This window comes from Gymnodraco acuticeps, unplaced genomic scaffold (genome assembly GCF_902827175.1).
Source record: "Gymnodraco acuticeps unplaced genomic scaffold, fGymAcu1.1, whole genome shotgun sequence".
NCBI classification, from domain to species: Eukaryota; Metazoa; Chordata; class Actinopteri; order Perciformes; family Bathydraconidae; genus Gymnodraco; species Gymnodraco acuticeps.
This window is the reverse complement of record NW_022989979.1, coordinates 1,404,416-1,424,089: the sequence shown is the minus strand read 5'-3', so window position 1 is coordinate 1,424,089 and position 19,674 is coordinate 1,404,416. Positions and strand designations below refer to the sequence as shown.

Below are 19,674 nucleotides of genomic sequence, written 5' to 3'. Positions count from 1 at the left end.
CTTCCTCATCAGATTTAGTACTTTATGTGTTCAATGTTCCCAAGATAATACTTCATAATTCAGTTTTGGTACAAGGTGATAGACAGAAGTGTTTACAGAGATCCCTCACTTCCCTGAAGGACAATGGCCTAACATCAATGTGATTCCTGTTGTGATTCTCTAACAACAATGACTCCATTGTTATGTCCAATATTAATGCTGGGTCTGAGCTCTGACAATCCTCCAAGCAGGGGAAAACAATATGACATGGGCTTAACAGGGATCCTCTTTACGGCAACAGCCACACAACCTCTGGTTCATTACTGAACACCTGATGCTGTTTTCAGATTTAACATCAGAAACACTACGAAACACAATTTTTACACCTCATACTCGAACCAATAATACACCAACAGAGACACTTTATTATAATGCTCGTATCCAACCAAGACAGAAGATGTGGCTCATACTGTGACTCATTTTGGATGTATTGTCTTGCTGAAGTGTGCATTGATTAAATGCATTTAAAATGTTCCTACACTACACCGCTCCTCCGATCTCTTCACTGGCTACCAGTGGCTGCCCGAATCCGCTTCAAAACACTGGTAGGCTACTGGCCTACCGTGCCGTGAATGGATCAGGCCCCTGGCCCATCCTACATACAGGACCTGGTCAAACCATACACCCCAACTCGCTCACTTCGCTCTGCATCGACCAACCGGCTCGTTACTCCGTCACTGCGTGGAAGACCCGGCTACACCTCAACAAAAACACGACTGTTTGCTGTTCTGGCTCCTAAATGGTGGAATTACCTCCCCATCGACATCTGGTCAGCAGAAAGTCTATACATCTTCCGTCGCAGACTGAAAACACACCTTTTTCGACTGCACCTCGGCCAAGGAAATCTCTATACTATACATATTTTAATAATGTACTAGCACTTAGAACGGATTGGCTTAGTTTAAGCTAATGTACTTGCACTTCGAATGGTTTGGCATAGTTCAAACTAATGTACCTACATGATTCTTGTTACTCTGTACCCTCCTGGTTGAATGCACTTATTGTAAGTCACTTTGTATGTTGGGTTGGGATAAAAGCGTCTGCCAAATGAAATGTAATGTAATGTACAAATGTTCAAGTTGTCTTTTCCCTGCAAGCTTTCAAAAAATAATGTGTACAGTATTTTTTAAATGTTTTGTTGGTTTCTCTCACTATGAATGTTATGTGCTTCTGTGAAGGATGCTTAAATGAAATGCAAACAATAGTGGATGTTTGTAGGACTTTCATATCTTATTTGTGCACATTAAGGTTTATGAGTGAACTGTTACTCCTGGACTGCTATGGGGGCTAAGCAGAGACAGATTGACAATATGAGCACTGTACAAACAAAGCAAAGTTATTATTAAGCTGTGATTGCTTTGTAATTCAAAAAAACGTTTTAATAATAAAAAAAACATGTTCAATAGGCTGTATATCAATAAATCCCTGCAGTCCTGTGTTTGTATGAACTAATATGAATACTAAGAGGCTAAATAGACAAACAGAGCTGCAGCGTAGCGTTTATTGAGATGTATATTATCTGTCCACTATGCCATGGTAATTGAACAGTGAGTGCACTTTTTGCTGATGTACTAATGCCTTCCTTTTCTGTTGCTCGATGTTGCCATTTCTCTCTCACTCTCTCTTTCAACAATTTCCATATGCCGCACAAAGGGCAACAGCAACCGAAAAATAGCAATCTTAAAAAGTAATAAAACACTGCGTTTATTGAAGTCTCCATCTGCAGCCTGAACTGATTATGTTCCTGACAAATGATAAGTGTTTAATGGATGTATCACATCAGAAGTCTAAATTAGGAAGTATAGCACACAAACATCCACAACATCTAACTTGAAAAAAAGTGAGTCAGTCGTGCTGGAAGAAAGATAGCCTATTTTATTTTATTCCCCAGTGCCTGCATTCAAAATAATTAAATAATGAATTATATGGTGTAGGTGCCTAAAATAAGCACCTACTTTCTGGTAGAATGATGTGTCATCCCCAAATGACCATGGTACCACCCAGAAAATCGGCTAAATTAGCCATCAAATTGCTCATAGTATAAGAAATGGTGCTGAGAATACAAAGAGTCCAAGATCCCAACAAAAATAAGAAAAAAATGTTTTACCTTTTCTAAACTGGACCTTGACATTTTATTTTGTAGTAATACAATATACTTTATTGACTCAAGGGGACATTTATCTTGAACTCAAAATAACTTACGACATTGTTTGAGCATAGCTGCCAGCAGTATTAATAAAAACAAACAGCATACATACACTAAGCAACCAGGGATAAGAGCACAGCTCATCATATAAATAATCTACCTTTCAAAAGAAAAAAATTGAAAAATGACAAGAAATAGGATCAACACTTAAATGAGTCAAACTCAACAGCTACCCTGCAGCACTTAAAGTAATTAAAATTAGCTGCACCTTTACCAGTTTAAATGCATCAATGATTATAATCAAAACATATCATATTTTTTTCTGAAATGCGCCAATCTGCATAATGAGTACTTTTACTTGTGTTCCTTTAAGCCTATGTTGATGCCAATACTTGTACTTTTACTTAGGCTAAGTAACATTTTGACTGAGGAATTTTTACTTGTAACAGAGTATTCCTACATTCTGGTACTTCTACTTTTACTTAAATACAACACGATTTGAGTACTTCTTCCATCTCTGCTAATCCAACCGAGAATACATAAATCTGTGAGAGCAGTCTTGAATTATCTGCAACGACTGCAATGGAGGTATATTCACTCCGACCTGTGAGAGGCAGCAATGGTCCACAAGGCCTCCAGTCTGCCGGAATTGAAGAAGAAGAAGAAGAAGAAGAAGAGGTTTGTTTTGAACCGAAAAGAAGGTGAGAATTAAACGGAATCAGTTTGTGTTTGTTAAATAGTTGTTTTCTCTCCACTGTGTGAGAACTGTTGCTGTTTTGACAAGAGAAACGTTACTTCACCCCTTACGTGTAACGGTAGTCCGTAAGCTAATGATAACGTAAAAGGAGACGTAAACTGTACAGAGGCCTGTACTACGAAGCTGGTTCAACATAACCTGGATATGTTTGAGTTAGCCGGTTGGCCTAATCCAAAACATACGCGCTCTCGCTAAACTGTACTACGACGCGGGTTATCAAGTGGATCGCTCAAGCCAGCCATGTTCTATCTAGTTAGGTGTGCGTTCACATGAAAGGGGTGGTATTTGGAGCATTCGACCAATCACAAACATGGACAAGCGTACTGACAGCGTAGCGTCATACTTCCTGAATGAAAAGTCAACTATAATATTAGACATATGAAGAAGTTAAACTTTAAACATCCATGACTTAAACACTTTATCCAGGATAAAAGCCACATAGTTGCACCTGCAAGGTGAATACAGCTGGTAAAAGAAAAAGTGTTTGAATGCGTACTGTGACGGGGTTCTATTTGTCCCTTCGAAACATTGGCTTCGTCGGTTGTTTTTAAGCTCCAAAACTTTATTTTCAACAGCAACAAAAACAAATAGCGGAACAGCACAACCTAAACAAACAAAAATAAAAGACCAAATCAGGCCGTCCATCACTCATCATGGAGAGTAAACATGCTCTGGGGCCTCATTTATAAAGGGATATACGCTCAAAAAATACTGCGACACCGCGTTGGCAGAAGGAAGAATGGAGAGAAATATGTGGAAATAATACCATAAATAAAATGTTACCTCTCATTTATCATATATGAAGAATTCATTTTCAAACATTGATTAAAGCCAATCTTAAAATGATTTAACAAACGCCTGTTTGCGACTCCTCAGTGCACACAAAAACATAACTTGGAGAAATAAATACGGATATGTTATTTATTTAATATGTTGTGTTAATGTTATGAAATGTTTTCTCATAAATGATGCGGTAAGCAGGAGGACAGAATTACGTCTAAACTGACGCCGTTTTGCATTTCTATAGGTTGTAGATACGAGCATGGTTTTATATACTATCATGTTTAATCGTGTTTTATGCCGTTTGCCAAGACTTGATAAGTCGCTCGTAAAACACAGGAGGTATGGAAACTAAGAACACCATATGTGGTAAATTGTACAGCTAATATAACACAACACATTGGTTGTATTTCCTTTAACTGGTGGATATAGAGTTGCTGCTGGGAGGGGGGTTAGATGCACAGGCTGCAGTGGAGACGCTGCGCACAGCTGATCGACAGCTGGAACACAAACCACCAAATACAAAAACATAATTCAGATCCAGTCGTCATGACTCCACTCCGGAGGGATTCCCCGATCATTTCTTACAGTCTCTCATCAAGGGGGTGTCTCCTGTCCCCGGTACAAACACACTGCCAGAGGAAGGCTATGTGTATTATTTTTGTCATGAACCTTTTTCGGACCACTTATTTATTTATTTTGGTGACGATCCGACCTGCATGCTGCTACTCTGGTTCAAACTGCATCCACCAAACAATATGATTTATCTCTACCTCCCAAAAATAACCCACATCTGACACGGTGTGAGATGTCTTTTTTAGCTGTTCTGTCGTCATTTCCTGCGATCTTCTTCATAAAGTCAGTAAAAATGAATGAATTAATGGGCGTTTCTTTGACTATTTATAGGCAAATATGGGCGTTACGTGAAGCCCGCAAAAGCTGCACCGCATTTCGAGTCGATTGTGATTTATAAAAGGAAACCGGCGTAGGAAGTGCTGTATGCACTTTCCTCGCCGGTACGCAATGTTTGGTGAATCGGAAAATGTCGGAACATTTCTGTACCTATTTTTTGGATTTCTACTACGTAAGCAACCTTCCCACGTGAATCCTACGCACGGCGTTATAAATGAGGCCCCTGGTGTTGCCTTCTCTGCAACAATCTCCCGAACACGTCCCAGCTGTTGCCTTCACTGCAACATTCTTCCGAGTGACATCCTCCAGGGCCAAAACCATCCCTTTTTAACCCATAGCCCCTCTCACAGGCTTACCGTCAACAGGTGACACAATTAGCTCAAAACTACATTGTCAACATAAAAATCCGACCAACACATAAACAGGTTAACTACCTCTTAACACAATCATTCCCCATAATTAACAAACGCAAAAGAAATAATCAATTGCATAGTTCATGACATCCTACACTGAACAAAAATATAAACGCAACACTTTTGTTTTTGCTCCCATTTTTCATGAGATGAACTCAAAGATCTAAAACATTTTCTATATACACAAAATAACCATTTATCTCAAATATTGTTCACAAATCTGAAAAAATCTGTGATAGTGAGCACTTCTCCTTTGCCGAGATAATCCATCCCACCTCACAGGTGTGGCATATCAAGATGCTGATTAGACAGCATGATTATTGCACAGGTGTGCCTTAGGCTGGCCACAATAAAAGGCCACTCTGAAACGTGTAGTTTTGCTTTATTGGGGGGGTCCAAAAACCAGTCAGTATCTGGTGTGAGGGGTAGGGTTAGGGTAATGTTGTGAATCGAGTGGCCTGTGTTCGTCGTCCATAACATACGCCTGCCCATACCATAAGCCCACCACCATCACCATGGGCCACTCGATTGTAGTTACATCAATGTGTTTTTGTTTTTTTTAAGTAAAATGTGCTAATATTTGAGGATTAAGATAAAATAAGAAGTAGCCTACTTTATTGATACCAATTGGGGAAATGTTTACGCTGCAGCAGCAAAAGACAAGGCATTGTACATTAGACAGTTAAAATACTAGAATTAAACAATCGAAAATGTAAACATCTTAAATAGAAATAACATAGCATTACAAAAAGTAGAAAATATACATAGTGTGAACAGCTATCTTACCTGTTAACATATACATGTTAGGCTAACGTTGCCTTGGTTACAGAGCCTGTTGCTTATTGCTTTGAATTCTTTAAAACAAATAGTATCTTCTTAAACTTGTATGGTAGTCAAGAACATCACATCCTAATGTGTATTGATATATTTAGAGGGAGGGAAGGAAGGTTTCAAAATTCAGATTAGAATAATTTCTATCATTTTCTTTAATTCATGGTGGGTTCAGTAATCCCATGGTAATTGAGGACATAAGTCATCTAAATGAGTAATGCAATCTTTATGACTTTCAGAAAGGACAGGAGACCGACAGGTGCCTATCAATGATTGTCAACTGACAGCACAATGAGTCAAAGGACCAGCAGCAGCAGCATGATGATGTTAAATGTGTGTGTAGGAACATCCATTGTAAATAAATGGAATGCAATAAACATTAAATAGCATATCATGCAGTTTGTCTGTGCCTTTTCCTCCGTGTTGTCCTGGCATATCGTTTCCCCCATGGTTTGCTGTGCTGCCTGGGGATGCTCCAATCGCTCAGAGAAAGGAGTATGAATGTACGGCTTCCCCACTGACACAGAGAGGAGGAAAGAATGGCTGGCTCAAGTCAGCAGGAGCAATTTAACTATCACAAAAGACAACAACAGCAACAAAACATGTGAGGTAATCGTATTTTTCACAAAACGAAGACCACACCATTGGGAAGCTTAATGTCTGTTTAATTAAAAATAAGGAACAGGGAGAGGCTTGCAAAACTCTGGGAGTTGAGACTCAGGCTCAGGGTGAGGTCTCATTGCAGGTCTTCAAGCTCCATTGAATCCCCCTGGGGTTCTTGTGCTGAGAGAGGGAGACAGGAGAAAGGGTTAGATACATCTAGCAACCTATAGGATGGGAAATTGCTGACCTATTTTAAACGTACCTTGTGTTTTCACTCTCACTTAAGTCCCTCTCCCTTTGCCATCAATCCAAAATCAGCTGAGCTGCAACATAATAAAGACAGGCAGAGGTGTGGACTCGAGTCACATGACTTGGACTCGAATCAGACTCGAGTCACCAATTTGATGACTTGAGACTCGACTTGACAAAATCACAAAACACTTGCGACTCGACTTGGACTTGAACACCAATGACTCGGGACTTGACTTGGACTTGAGCCTTCTGACTTGAGGTGACTTGATAATTTAATTCAGAGGTCTCCAACACGCCGATCGCGAGATGCTGCTAGAAGAGCAGACTCCTGTCGGGGAGAGCAGAATCTTCAGCTGCTTCTACTCTTGCTGAGAATCCTTGCAGGCAGGAGCGGGTCTTTATTTAGCTGGGCCAACATGCGGCCAATCATATGCGAGGACACACTAGGATCATACCATTATGTGAAAGAAGGGTGGGGGGCACAGCAGGTGTAGTGGTACAGGCCAGCTGCACAGAGCGACGGGGAGACGGATTTAAATGCAAGCGCGTCGGAAAAAGTCAAGAAATTTGCGAAAATCGAAAAAAGAAGCAGCATCTGGCTGCATTTCAATGATATTGGAGAAAGCAAAGCTGAGTGCAGGATTTGTAAAATGAAAGTAACCTTCAGAGCAGGTTTTCTCTTTGGTAACCACTCAGAATTTATTGTCAGAGGTGGGAGAAGTTCAGATCTTGTACTTGAGTAAAAGTACCAGAGTGTAGGAATACTCGGTTACAATAAAAAGTCCTGCAATCAAAATTGTACAAGTAAAAGTACAAAAGTATTTGCATCAAAATATACTTAAAGTACCACCTGCAGAGGGATCTCGATGCAGGTGTTCTTTTCCCCATAGAGACCGCCTCGCTGCACATTATTCCTTGCATAAAGATAGATTGTGGGTCCCTTATAACATGCAGGCCCGGTTCTACCGGGGTGCATAAGGGTGCATTGCACCCTCAGTTGAGTCGTTATGCACCCTCATTTGAAAAATAAAATGTCAAAAATATTAAATATATAAAAATAATAGTAGCCTAATAATAATAATAAGAAGAATATAGTTGAAATAAAATAAATTGTAATTGTGGTTAAATAACATTGTCTGCTGCATTTATTTGGTCAATTTAAACAGTAAGTAACGTTATGTCAGGTGCGCGTGACCTGTGCCGCTGCGCGTTCATCATCTGCAAGGTGCTTACACGGCAGTCAATGATGGACATCAGAAAATGGTTAAAACAACCAGCCCTTATCGCCAGCAGTAACACTGCATCTACTGCAGGTAATAACAGTTCAGATCATGGGTACATTACGTTACCCGCGGCCACTGTCGTGGACACTAACGCCCGACTCGCCGGCTTTGCCCACCTCGCCCACGGAGGCGGAGCAGCCGCAGCGGTCTTCGTTACCCCAAACACCCCTCAGCTACCCGCAAGTGCCAGAGGACCTCGGCAAAACAGAGCCTGCACAGGTATATTTAAAAAAGTACCCAACTCGCCTGTACAGTGGGGTAAGGCGCTCATTTTGCAGCTCATGGTTTCAAAACAGAGATTGGCTGGAATATTCATGTAAAAAAGATGCCATCTTCTGCTATGCATGTAGACATTTCGGTTCAAGTAAGTCAGATGCCTTCACCACAACTGGCTACAACAACTGGCGCCATGCTCTTGTACGTGATAAGGGACTGGGAAGGCATGAATCAAGCAAAGAGCACATAGATCCATAGATCTCTTAATGTTGCTCTCAAAGTGCACCAGATTGATGCTTTTAACTTCAATATTTAAAAAAAAATCTTCCCGGGGAAGCATGCCCCCGGACCCCCCTAGAGGAGGTGAGGAGCCTCCTAGAGGAGGTGAGGACCCCCTAGAGCAGGGGTGCCCACACTTTTTTGGCTGGTGAGCTACTTTTGAAATGACCAGCTCACCGAGGTCTACCAACCAAAAATAAAATCCCAAATAGCAAGGGTTGCTGAATAACACGTTTTATTTATACATGGGATAACTACAATAGGGCTGCAACAAACGACTAATTTGATAATCGATTAATCTATCGATTAATGAAACGACTAATCGACTATTCCTGTATGCCTTGCACAATTTCTCAAGCGCTCTTATTTAGCAATCAACTTTTAGATTTAGCTTGAGGTTGTTTTAGGCATGTGGAAACTAACAATGAAGACAGTAAAGATGAATACTTGATTCAAAAATACATATATTATTAAATTAACTTAACAAATTGTTTACAAAACTAACATTGCTTTTTATTTAAATTTTAAATAAATAATATTTCACATCAAAAGAAACAACAGTGTTTTAACAAATCGTATTAAATAATCTGATGACAGAACTGTAAACAGAATAGCTGAAACTTTAACAAACTAAATAACTCTGTTACCTCTAATCATTAACCCATGTTTGTATCATTGAGTTAACTCCGTGTGTTGCTGCTAGCATACATAACACCTGACGTGGAAACGTTACTCGTGGACGGGGCTACAGAGCTACTAGAAAGACAGTCGAACCCGGTGCATTCCTCCGTCTGAATGTGGTGCACTTTTGCTAAATGTTTAGACAAATTGCTCGTGTTACCGCCCTCACATGCTAAACTCTTATTGCACTTTTGGTAACGAGCATTGTCCACCTCAAGACAGGTAACATTTAACCACACCTTGGAGCGCTTCTCTCCGCCATCCCAGCCGTGTGTTGCTGCATGTAGCAGCTGCGTGTGTAAACTGCCCCGCCCCCTCGCACACAGACGGGGGAGAGAGAGATCTCGTCTCGATTGGAAAGATCAAAAATATACCGACCATAGACGCATTTGTTTGTCTTTTTGCATGTTAGAAACGAGTTGGCGACACTAAGACTGCGAGATAATGTTTGTGTAGCAATAATACATGACCTTTCTCAACTCGCTACTCGGAGGGAAGTCGCTGTCATATGCCTTGTGAACACTCCGATAATGCCTCTCCACGTTACCTTTCTTTGGCAGAGCGACGCTTGCTTTACAAATAAGGCAAATAACCTTTGGATGTGACATCACAAACAAATATTCTTCCTCCCATTCTGGGTGGAAGTGGTATGTCTTTAGCTTTTTGCTCGGTCTTGCTCTCATTTTGTTGTTTGTCTCTTGTTTGTCTCTTTAACTTAATTTGAGTTTTCCCGGCACTTGACTGATTTTGTATCGCTTTGCATTCTGGGTTAACAGACTGGAAAGCGATAGGTCGCTTTTTCTGTCAATCAAGTAAACTCCTGAATTAAGTGGCAAGGAGGCCAAGGGAGGAGGGATCAAAACCTGTTTTGTCTATTTTAACGGAGCTGGATATTTTTTTTAATGAATGACTCGCGATCTACCAGCATTGCCCCCGCGGTCGACGTACTGGGCACCTCTGCCCTAGAGGGTGTTAGGTCCACTCCCCACTTATAAAAATAGCACTTTACTACTACACCCTCTCTAATCTCGGATGCACCCTGAGTCATTTTGTTCTGGAACCGGGCCTGCATGTTGTACACAGTGGAAATAAACATTCTGGTCACCTCAACATCAGGGATCTTATACATTAAACCCCTTCTGTGTTATAATATGACTGCTAAAAACACTCACCCATAAGTTACGTTTTTGTTTACTGTTTGGAAGTCTCAAATATGCACTCTAAATCCATATCAATAGGGATGTATCACAAAAATAGCTCTCTCCCTTATTATTGTGTAACGTTAACTATATTATACTAGCTTGAACTCCAAAATGGATATCCTCATTTCACCACTTCCACCCACTACAATCACATGGCCCAATGTTATATTGATCTAATATGTAACTCCATCCACCCCGGATAAAAGCACGTTAAGAAGCCCCTTTTCTCTAATTCCACAACATTGGAGGAAATAACATTAGGAGAACGGATTAATAGGCTGTTCATGGTTAACGTGTGTTGCTAACTTTATCCGGTATCCTAGCCTAATCTGTTTAGTTGTCCGGTTGAAAATTAACGCAAGCATATGCCCATTGTAGAACAGGAAACAGAAGTTGGTCCAGGTTCTGGTCAACCCAAAATTGTGATAGAGAGAGAAACATGTTTTGTCATTCTGCCACCTCTAATGCTTACAGCAAGTAATCAATACCTCAGAAGTGTTCATGTACATGTAGGCTACGGTTTGTTAGCTGTTTGCTTAAACTACCCCTATAGCTAGGCTATGTTGCCGGCTAGCAAACTCAGGCATTGCAAACAATAACGTGATATCAGAAAACTAGAAATGTATAACTCACCTGACACTGTGGCATACTATTCTCTTCATTATACAGTTGCAAGAAAAAGTATGTGAACCCTTTGGATTCTCCACACATAGCGTTGTGTGTTCCTTCCAAACAACTCAACTTTGGTTTCATCTGTCCACAGAATATTTTGCCAGTAGTGCTGTGGAACATCCAGGTGCTCTTTTGCAAACTTCAAACGTGCAGCAATGTTTTTTCTGGACAGCAGTGGCTTCCTCCCATGAACTCTATTCTTGTTCAGTGTTTTACGTATCGTAGATTCGTCAACAGAGATGTTAGCATGTGCCAGAGATTTCTTTAAGTCTCTAGCTGACACTCTAGGATTCTTCTTCACCTCATTGAGCATTCTGCGCTGTGCTCTTGCAGTCATCTTTACAGGACGGCCACTCCTAGGGAGAGTAGCAACAGTGCTGAACTTTCTCCATTTATAGACAATTTGTCTTACCGTGGACTGATGAACATCAAGGCTTTTAGAGATACTTTTGTAACCCTTTCCAGCTTTATGCAAGTCAACAATTCTTAATCGTAGGTCTTCTGAGAGCTCTTTTGTGCGAGGCATGGTTCACATCTGGCAATGCTTCTTAAGAATAGCACATTCAAAACTGGTGTGTATTTTTTACAGGGCAGGGCAGCTTTAACCAACACCTCCAATCTCGTCTCATTGATTGGACTCCAGGTTGGATGACTCCTGACTCCAATTAGCTCTTGAAGAAGTCTTTGGCCTTGGGGTTCACATACTTTTTCCACCCTGCACTGTGAATGTTTACATGGTGTGTTCAATAAAAACATGAAAACATATAATTGTTTGTGTGGTATTAGTTTAAGCAGACTGTGCTTGTCTATTGTTGTGACTTAGATGACGATCAGAACACATTTTATGACCAATTTATGCAGAAATCCAGGTAATTCCAAAGGGTTCACATACTTTTTCTTGCAACTGTAGTCTGTCATGTCCTGTAAATGTCAACGATGGATGTGTAATAAGAACGTCAACAGCCTGATGACAACCGAAAATCCCTCTCTCATCTCAGATAGAAGATATGATTGGAGACGACCAGCCAATCATAATTGACCTTCTCGAGTGCTGCGATTGGTTGGTTTTGTGGCACATTTGTAACCCTGTGACAACTTGAGCGAGCGCATCCAAAGCTGAGCGCGCACAGGGTGGAGAGGTCGAGCGAGCGAGGGAGAGAGAGCGCGTGCAGCGGTCTGCTTGCCACGGAGCAGGAGTTTTATCAGAGAAAATATATTTCTCTGTGCTCAAAAATGTTCAAGTGCGCGCTCAATCGCATTTTCTATGCTCAACATGTGCATGTTTCATTGCGTGCTCAGGATAGAGGCACACATATAACGCCATGGGGGGGGGGAGGGGTACTCTGTGGACCTCTGTTGCCTGTCAGCGCAACTTACTGTACATGATGGCGTTTAAAGAATATAATAATAAAGGGCGGTGCCGGCCGTCAGTGAACCGAGCCGGCCTTTCTGCGCGACTGTCACTCAAATGCGGGACATAGCCTCAATTTGTGGGACGCGGGACAAATTATAAACACCTGGTCACCCTACACACACACGGTGCTGCCCCTCACACACACACACACACACACACACACACACACACACACACACACACACACACTTCAAATCAAGTTGCATAAATACTTGAGCTACGTTTTTATTGTAATTACTGTGAAATGTATTATGTTTTCGTCATTATTACAACAAATACACACTTGCAACTGATAACACTGGCAATGATTTTATATTTATTAGACTATTAAAAAAAAATCATGATTTTAAAAAAGTGGGGGTCCAAATAAGTGGGGGGATGGCAATCTCCCCCAACGACCACACCACTGGCTAGGACACAATATTACTCTAAATTGTTCACTTTTTCATTCTGCTATTCTAATTTTAATTTCTTCTTAGTTAGTTGTTCACTCAGTATATCTGCCTGATTTCTAATGTCTTGGTTTCTCTGAAAAAACAGCAAGTGATGGAGTTTCCTGAAGATTTCAACCAGCTTGAGCTTCTGAACACACATGGACATCTGATCCCCCGAGGAGCCAGCAGCCTGTGGACCGAAAGCAAGGACGAGGAGGACGAGGTGGATGAAGAGGAGAGGTACAACAGTGAGGAGTGGTATCTAGAAAAAGAAGAAAGTCTCAAACACCTACCAAAGGTGCTCATTCTGTGGGCTGCAGAAAACAATCGCGTAAGTCATGTTTTGTCCTGGCTTGACTCTAAGAACTTAGACTTCACCCCGTTGTGACTCTCTCTAGTGGTAAACATGGGTTAAACTGGGCATAAGATAAATGTGACAGGACAGGATCAACCCTTGGTTCTCATTCGCGTGCGTGCCTGTCTAAAACATTTAGTATTTCATTTCCTAATAGTTCAGATTCACTTGCTTTAATATTACTTCTTCGTGACTTATACAAAGACATTTTGGAAGGCTCACCATCCTCAAAAATCATAGTTTAAGCCCAAGAAGAAGCCTAAGGTCTTTAGACTTCTAGTTTGTTTATTTCTGTAAATTGGATTTAAAGGTGACTGTGACCTTACAAAACACATTTTTGGCCATAAATGTAAGTATTGATATGCTAAATATGACAGTTTTAGACAAACTACAAGTAGAAAAAATGATGAAGCGATGTCATTTTTGACAGATATAAACTGGAACTTGAGTCTTTAGCAGAGGCAAACAACTGCCTGGTGGTAATGCTAATTATTTTTAAAAAACATTCACCCATAGATGTGACATCTCTTAATGACTGTTCTTTTGTGAAAGTTAAATGTGCGTGTCTTTCTTTTGGAAGCATTCACCCAAAAAATATTCCTTTTGAAGGGGAAGGAAACTTTCGAACAAATGAAAACACAGAGAGGTCTCAGTCACGACTGATGATGTTTAAAATCAATAACTTCGGACTGTGCGAAACACTGAGCTGCTGTGTCAGGAAATAAGTGACTGGAGTTAAATTTAATTGAGAGAATATTTATTCGGGAGTCAGGGTGGTCAATCTCACAGGAATGCAGTAAGTGATCACTTAAGAGTAAGTAATTATAGCAATTAGGCCCCTCACCTGTTAGTACCATAGCAGTTTTCACTTTCAGCAAGTGCCAAGGGAACTATAGGTTACTTGCGTAACCCCAGTTCTCAGAGTAACATGAAGTGAGTAACATGTCTCACTATGGGATGCGCCTCATCGCGGAGCAAACAGAAGCATCAATCTCATTACGCCAATCCTGATTGGCTGGAGATATTGACGTCAGCGTCAGGGAAATCACCCCCTATAAGTAGCTTGCGCCACAACGCATGCGCCATTCAAAATAAGCACCTCTTCTCGCTTCACCATAGCAAGGAGGGCCGTCTGGTGAGACATCTCACTTCATGTTACTCTGAGAACTGGGGTTACGCAAGTAACCTATAGTTCTCATTCATAACACTCCGTTCGATGTCTCACTATGGGAAATTGTAGCTCCCGTATTGCCAGACGAGCTTATCTCGAAAATCACCAAACCAACCAGAACTTAACAGGTAGAGCTCTGACTCAACCAGGTGCCCAGCACTGCTTGAGTCACACTGGGAGCAGAACGTCCAGCCTGTTAGGAGGCAGACAAAAGTGAGCGGCGAGGACCAGCTCGCCGCTGCACCAATGTCTTTGATGGGAGACATCCTGGACAGAGTCCAGAATGCAGCCAGACTCTGAGTCGAAAGAGCTCGCGGACCCGAGGGTGCCTGCGAACTCTGACTCGTATGAGCCCCAAAGCAATTGCTTCCACAGACCAGTGGGAGAGCCGTTGCTTAGTAACAGGCTTGCCCTTATAAGGGTTAGCCCAGGACACAAGGGGTTGGTCATTATGACAAAGCACCCTTGATCTGTCCCTGTACGTGCGTGAAGCACGGGCTGGACACGGCAAATCCGGCCGCTGTTCCCTGGAGGAATACAGTGGCGGGGGGGATGCCTTAATGTCAAATGTGGTACCCGAACCGACCGCCTTAAGATAAAGGCAGGGTCAGGCTTCAACCACACTCTGTTTGCCCTGGGGCAAACTGAGTGCATGAAAACTGTACAGATACTGCATGAGTGCCACTGGCTCGCTTGGCAGCTGCCAGGGTCAGCGTCATGTCACACTGTATTTAGATTGTACCACTCACGGGCCAGGCCCATAAAGCCAAGCGCTCTGGGTGTGGGTGAAAGATCGCCCCCCCCCCCGCTTGGGACAGTATGTCCCTGCGTAGTGGGAGCTGCCATGGCTGCCCGCACAGCAGCTGATATATCTCCGCTAGCCAGTACATAGCTGGCCAGTGCGGAGCTATCAGGATAAGTGTGTGGCGTTGCTCTCTCACTCTGGCCAGAGTTGGGGGTATCAGAGCCAGGGGTGGGAACGCGTACAGAAGGCCCGGGGGCCAATTGTGCGCGAGTGCATCCACGCCTAACGGTGCATTTAGATCGCGCATCGAAAAGAACAGCTGACACTGAGCGTTGTCTTTCGATGCGAACAGATCCACCGCGGCTCTGCCGTAACGCACCCACAGCTGGCTCACAATCCTTGGATGTAGAGTCCAGTCTGCATAAAGTGGTATACCTCTGGACAGTAGATCTGCCCCGAGGTTCCTCACTCCCGGTACGTGCGTCGCTCTCAGAGAGAGGAGACGCCTACCGCTCCATAGGATAAGTTTGCGCGCCAGTGTGTGTAACTGGAGAGAACGCAAACCCCCTTCGCGGTTAATATACGATATTGTGGTCGTATTGTCTGTCCTCACGAGGACGTGATGTCCCCTGAGGAAAGGCAGAAAGCGTTTTAGGGTGAGAAATACCGCTAAAAGCTCCAGGTAATTTATGTGCGCCCGCTGGAGGTCTCTGCTCCAGAGACCCCTCACCGGGCGACCTTCATAAATACCTCCCCAACCTGTCAAACATGCGTCCGTGGTGACCACTTTCCGTGAAAGGACAGCACCCATAGGCACACCTCGTACTAGAAAAGTCGGGTGCAGCCAGTGGCGCAGTGCCATTACGCATTTCACAGTAGCCATCACTCTCCGCGCGCCATGGCGCGCAGGGTTTAGTTTTAGGGCGGCCACCCAGCGCTGAAACTCCCTCATGTGTAAGCGTCCCAGTCGTACGACCAGGATGGCTGACGCCATGAGCCCCAGCAATCGCAGGCATGATCAATAGATATAGCCCTCTTTTCTAGGAGAGAGAGAATCTCTCTCTCCAGAATATGGGCTGACTCTCCTCGGGCCTGCGAATGCAGAATGCCCGAGAAGCGAGGGGGGGTGACAGCGAATTGGAGTCTGTAGCCCCGTGTTACTGTCTTGAAAACCCAAGCAGATGATGTGAGCATCTTCCACTGCATGCTCCTTAGAGCCAGTGGAGATGTCACATCTCTTCCCCTCTGAGTCTCTATTTCTTGTGTTATGGGGCCCTCTAGTGTCTGAACACAGTAGTGCCCCCTTTCGACAATCCCCACCAACACTGCGCATGCGCGTGGCGGTGGTGCTTTTAAAACCCCAGCCGGCACTGCGCATGCGCGTGACGGTGGTGCCTTCACAGACCCGCCTGTAATCCGCCTTTTGAGAGATGCCGAAGCTGCTCTCAGAAGGGGAACAGTTGGCGGGCTGTTTATTGGTTTTATTGTTTTTCTTATCATTTTTTTTAGCTGCGCCCTCGGCCTGAAGCCTGGATGCGTCAGCGGCAAATGTTTAATGACAGAGGAACAAACAGATTTGTGACATGTGTTTTTGCGGACTTGAGGATGGTGTTGAGGCATCTTTCGAGGCGGCGGGAACACATTTAGAGCTGGGGAACCATGGACTTCCAGCTCTGTCACGGAGGGGAGAAGGAGGGGCTGTCACGCCGCTCGCTTCTTCTTCCTCGCCTGCTGGCCGAAATTCTGGGTTGGCTGCGCCTGAGCTGCAGCCGGAACCGGAGATTTTCTGGGCCAGCTCGCCCTCGTCTCCAGCCTGGGCTGGGGACTCGGGGCGGGCTGCGACCTCTGCGTTTTCGGTGTTTTAAACCGAGCAGGGTTCAAGGCAGCTTGGGCGAAGGACTGCTGCTGCGAAGGCAGCGGCTGGACCCTTCGAGGGAGGCAGAGGTGGAGTGCCTCGTCCTCCCTCTTTTTCGACTCACACCTCCTTTGCATGGAAGCAAGAGCGGAGCCGAAAATTCCCTCGGGAACGATGGGCATATCCAGCACATCCTCCTTTTCCCGGTCTGGGAGGTTGGTGAGGTTGAGCCATCTCGCTCTTTCCTGCACCACCATGATCCCCACTGCCTTACCCGTGGCCTGGACGGCGCAGCGTTGGACACGGAGACAGATGTCTGTGACCGCCGCCATCTCGTCCAGAGTGGCTGCACCCGGGTTACCCGACAGGTCCTCGCAGAGCTCCGCTTGGTAAGCGGTTAGCAGCGAGGCCACATTCAGGGCCCTGGCGGACAACGCTGCGGCTTTGTAGGACCGTTCAGTCATTGTCGACTGAAATCGGTCCGACTTTGCCGGCAGCGTGGGGTTCCTGCTTGGTGACGGCCCCATCCTCGGTAGGAGGTGGGCTGCTACCAGCGGTTCCATGGGCGGTATGCGGAGCAGGCCGAGCTTCTCCATTCCGTCACAGTCTAGGGAGGAGGCACCCTGGATTGGGACCTTGTTGCTGAAGGGCCGGTCTCTCCACGAGACCGACACCTCATCCAACATCTCCGGGAAGACCGGAAGGAGTTGTCTCTTTGTCCGCGCTGCTTGGGGAAAATGTTTCCCTTCGTAGCGGGACCTGGAGGTCTCCTTGGCCATTTCAGGCCACGGGATGTCGAGTCTGGCCGCAGCGCATTTGCACACGGCCTGCAGGTCCATACTCAGACAGGGCGAAGCTGGTATGCTATCGTCTGGGAGAGCAGCCCTCGCTCCAGGCTTTGCAGCCTGAGCCGATGACATGAAGATGTCCTCTTCATGTTCATCCGACTCGGACAGGAGGAACACCGAGGCGTCCTCTTCGTCCTCGTCGTAATTCAGCTCGAGGACATCCTCCGCGGGTGATGAGACCATGGTGAGGTCTAACTGGGAGCCCCCAACTCGGTTAAAGCGTTGGGGTCCCGTTCCCGCGTGTCTTGCCGCCACCGGGTCCCGGCCTGCCAGGGCGCTGGAATCCGGTTCTGCGGCCATCGCAGATACTGAGCCCCAGACCGACATGGAGAGGGGTTCACTCTCTATGGCAGATTGCCCCCGCGTCTTGACTGCCGGCCGGCAGGTCAGAGGACATGGGGGGTTCCTGCTCCGACAGGCTAGCTTGGCGTGCTAGCCGTCGGCGGAGGCTCTTTACGGTGAAGCGGACACAATGTCCGCACGAGCCGGGGTTGTCGATAGCGCCTCGGGCGTGTTCCAGCCCGAGGCAGGACGAGCAGACCTGGTGTGTGTCTGTGCCCGAGATCTTCAACCCGCAGCCGCAGAGTCGAGCCACCGAGTCCCTGACTCCTCTGGTGTGAGGGAGAGGGGCGTCCATCTTGTTCCCTCGTGGCGTGGAGAGGACCCGCTCTCAACAGGTAGGTTGGGAGAAAAAGAGGTAACCACCCTGTCCTTAATCCGGAGAAAAGGACGGTGTGGGTCTTTTATTCCCAGAGAATACTGACTGGTGTGGCAGTATGCTCCTTTTAATCCTTTCCTCCTCCGTGGGGAAGAGAAAATAAAAGACTTCCTCGCTACCGTGGTGTCGGTAGTGAGGGAGCAAGCTAACGCTAGCTTGAAAAAATCAGACCTAGCTTACTTTCCGGGGAAAGAGAGCGGCGAGGTCGATTTCAACAATAACTAGCGTTAGTAATTACCGTCTTCCTGCGAAGCAGAAGGAGTAGCCGGCAAGCGCCCGTCGACCGAAATGGATATTTGGGTTCAGTCTGTGGACCGTAAAGCTTGTCCGGCTACCATAGAGATGTGCTCTGAAGCGAGAAGAGGTGTTTGAATGGCGCATGCGTTGTGGCGCAAGCTACTTATAGGGGGTGATTTCCCTGACGCTGACGTCAAGATCTCCAGCCAATCAGGATTGGCGTAATGAGATTGATGCATCTGTTTGCTCCGCGATGAGGCGCATCCCATAGTGAGACATCGAACGGAGTGTTATGAATGAGAACTCAAAAGGTCTCAGAGAAATTAGAGTTACAATTATGATGTGAAAGATAATGGATACATTTGTTCAGCCTCCCGCTCAGGGCTTTTTACATTATTTAAAAAGCCCTGATATTTTAAAAATATTTCAGTAATATTTTTCACTGAAATATCTATGTCGCAATATCAATAAATATATCGTTATTAATGTACATTGGAAATACGTGATAAATAACCGGGACATCCGTTTTCATCTCATCCAGTGAATAAAATATCTGAGAAATCACATTGATAAAGTTATTTAAAAGATTCAAAATGAAAACTAACATAAAAAGTGGCGAAAGCTCGGATATTGTCTCAAAGTGTATACCATATAAACATTAAAGCCTTGACAGATTTGTATCTTGTCAGCATTTTGTGTGAAAATGCAGTCTGTATCCTCACACCTCCCTCACTCAGCCTAACTAGCTTTCTCTAAACTGTTCTGAGCAAAGACAGTGTGTACGCCACATGTCATTATTTAATACAAATTGTTGTTTGTGTGCCTGCTTCC

The 19,674-nt window shown here is 44.5% G+C and overlaps 1 protein-coding gene across 1 annotated transcript in view; it reads left to right on the top strand.

Annotated features, from left to right (window-relative positions):
- Positions 1-2,836: 2,836 nt before the first annotated feature.
- Positions 2,837-19,674, top strand: part of ankrd49 (ankyrin repeat domain 49) — a 28,021-nt gene continuing 11,183 nt past the window's right edge. The window contains exons 1-2 of the mRNA XM_034211559.1: positions 2,837-2,886; positions 13,021-13,245. Of these exons, the coding sequence (XP_034067450.1) occupies positions 13,027-13,245 (219 nt within the window). The 5' untranslated portion in view covers positions 2,837-2,886; positions 13,021-13,026. The remainder of the gene's footprint in view (positions 2,887-13,020; positions 13,246-19,674) is intronic.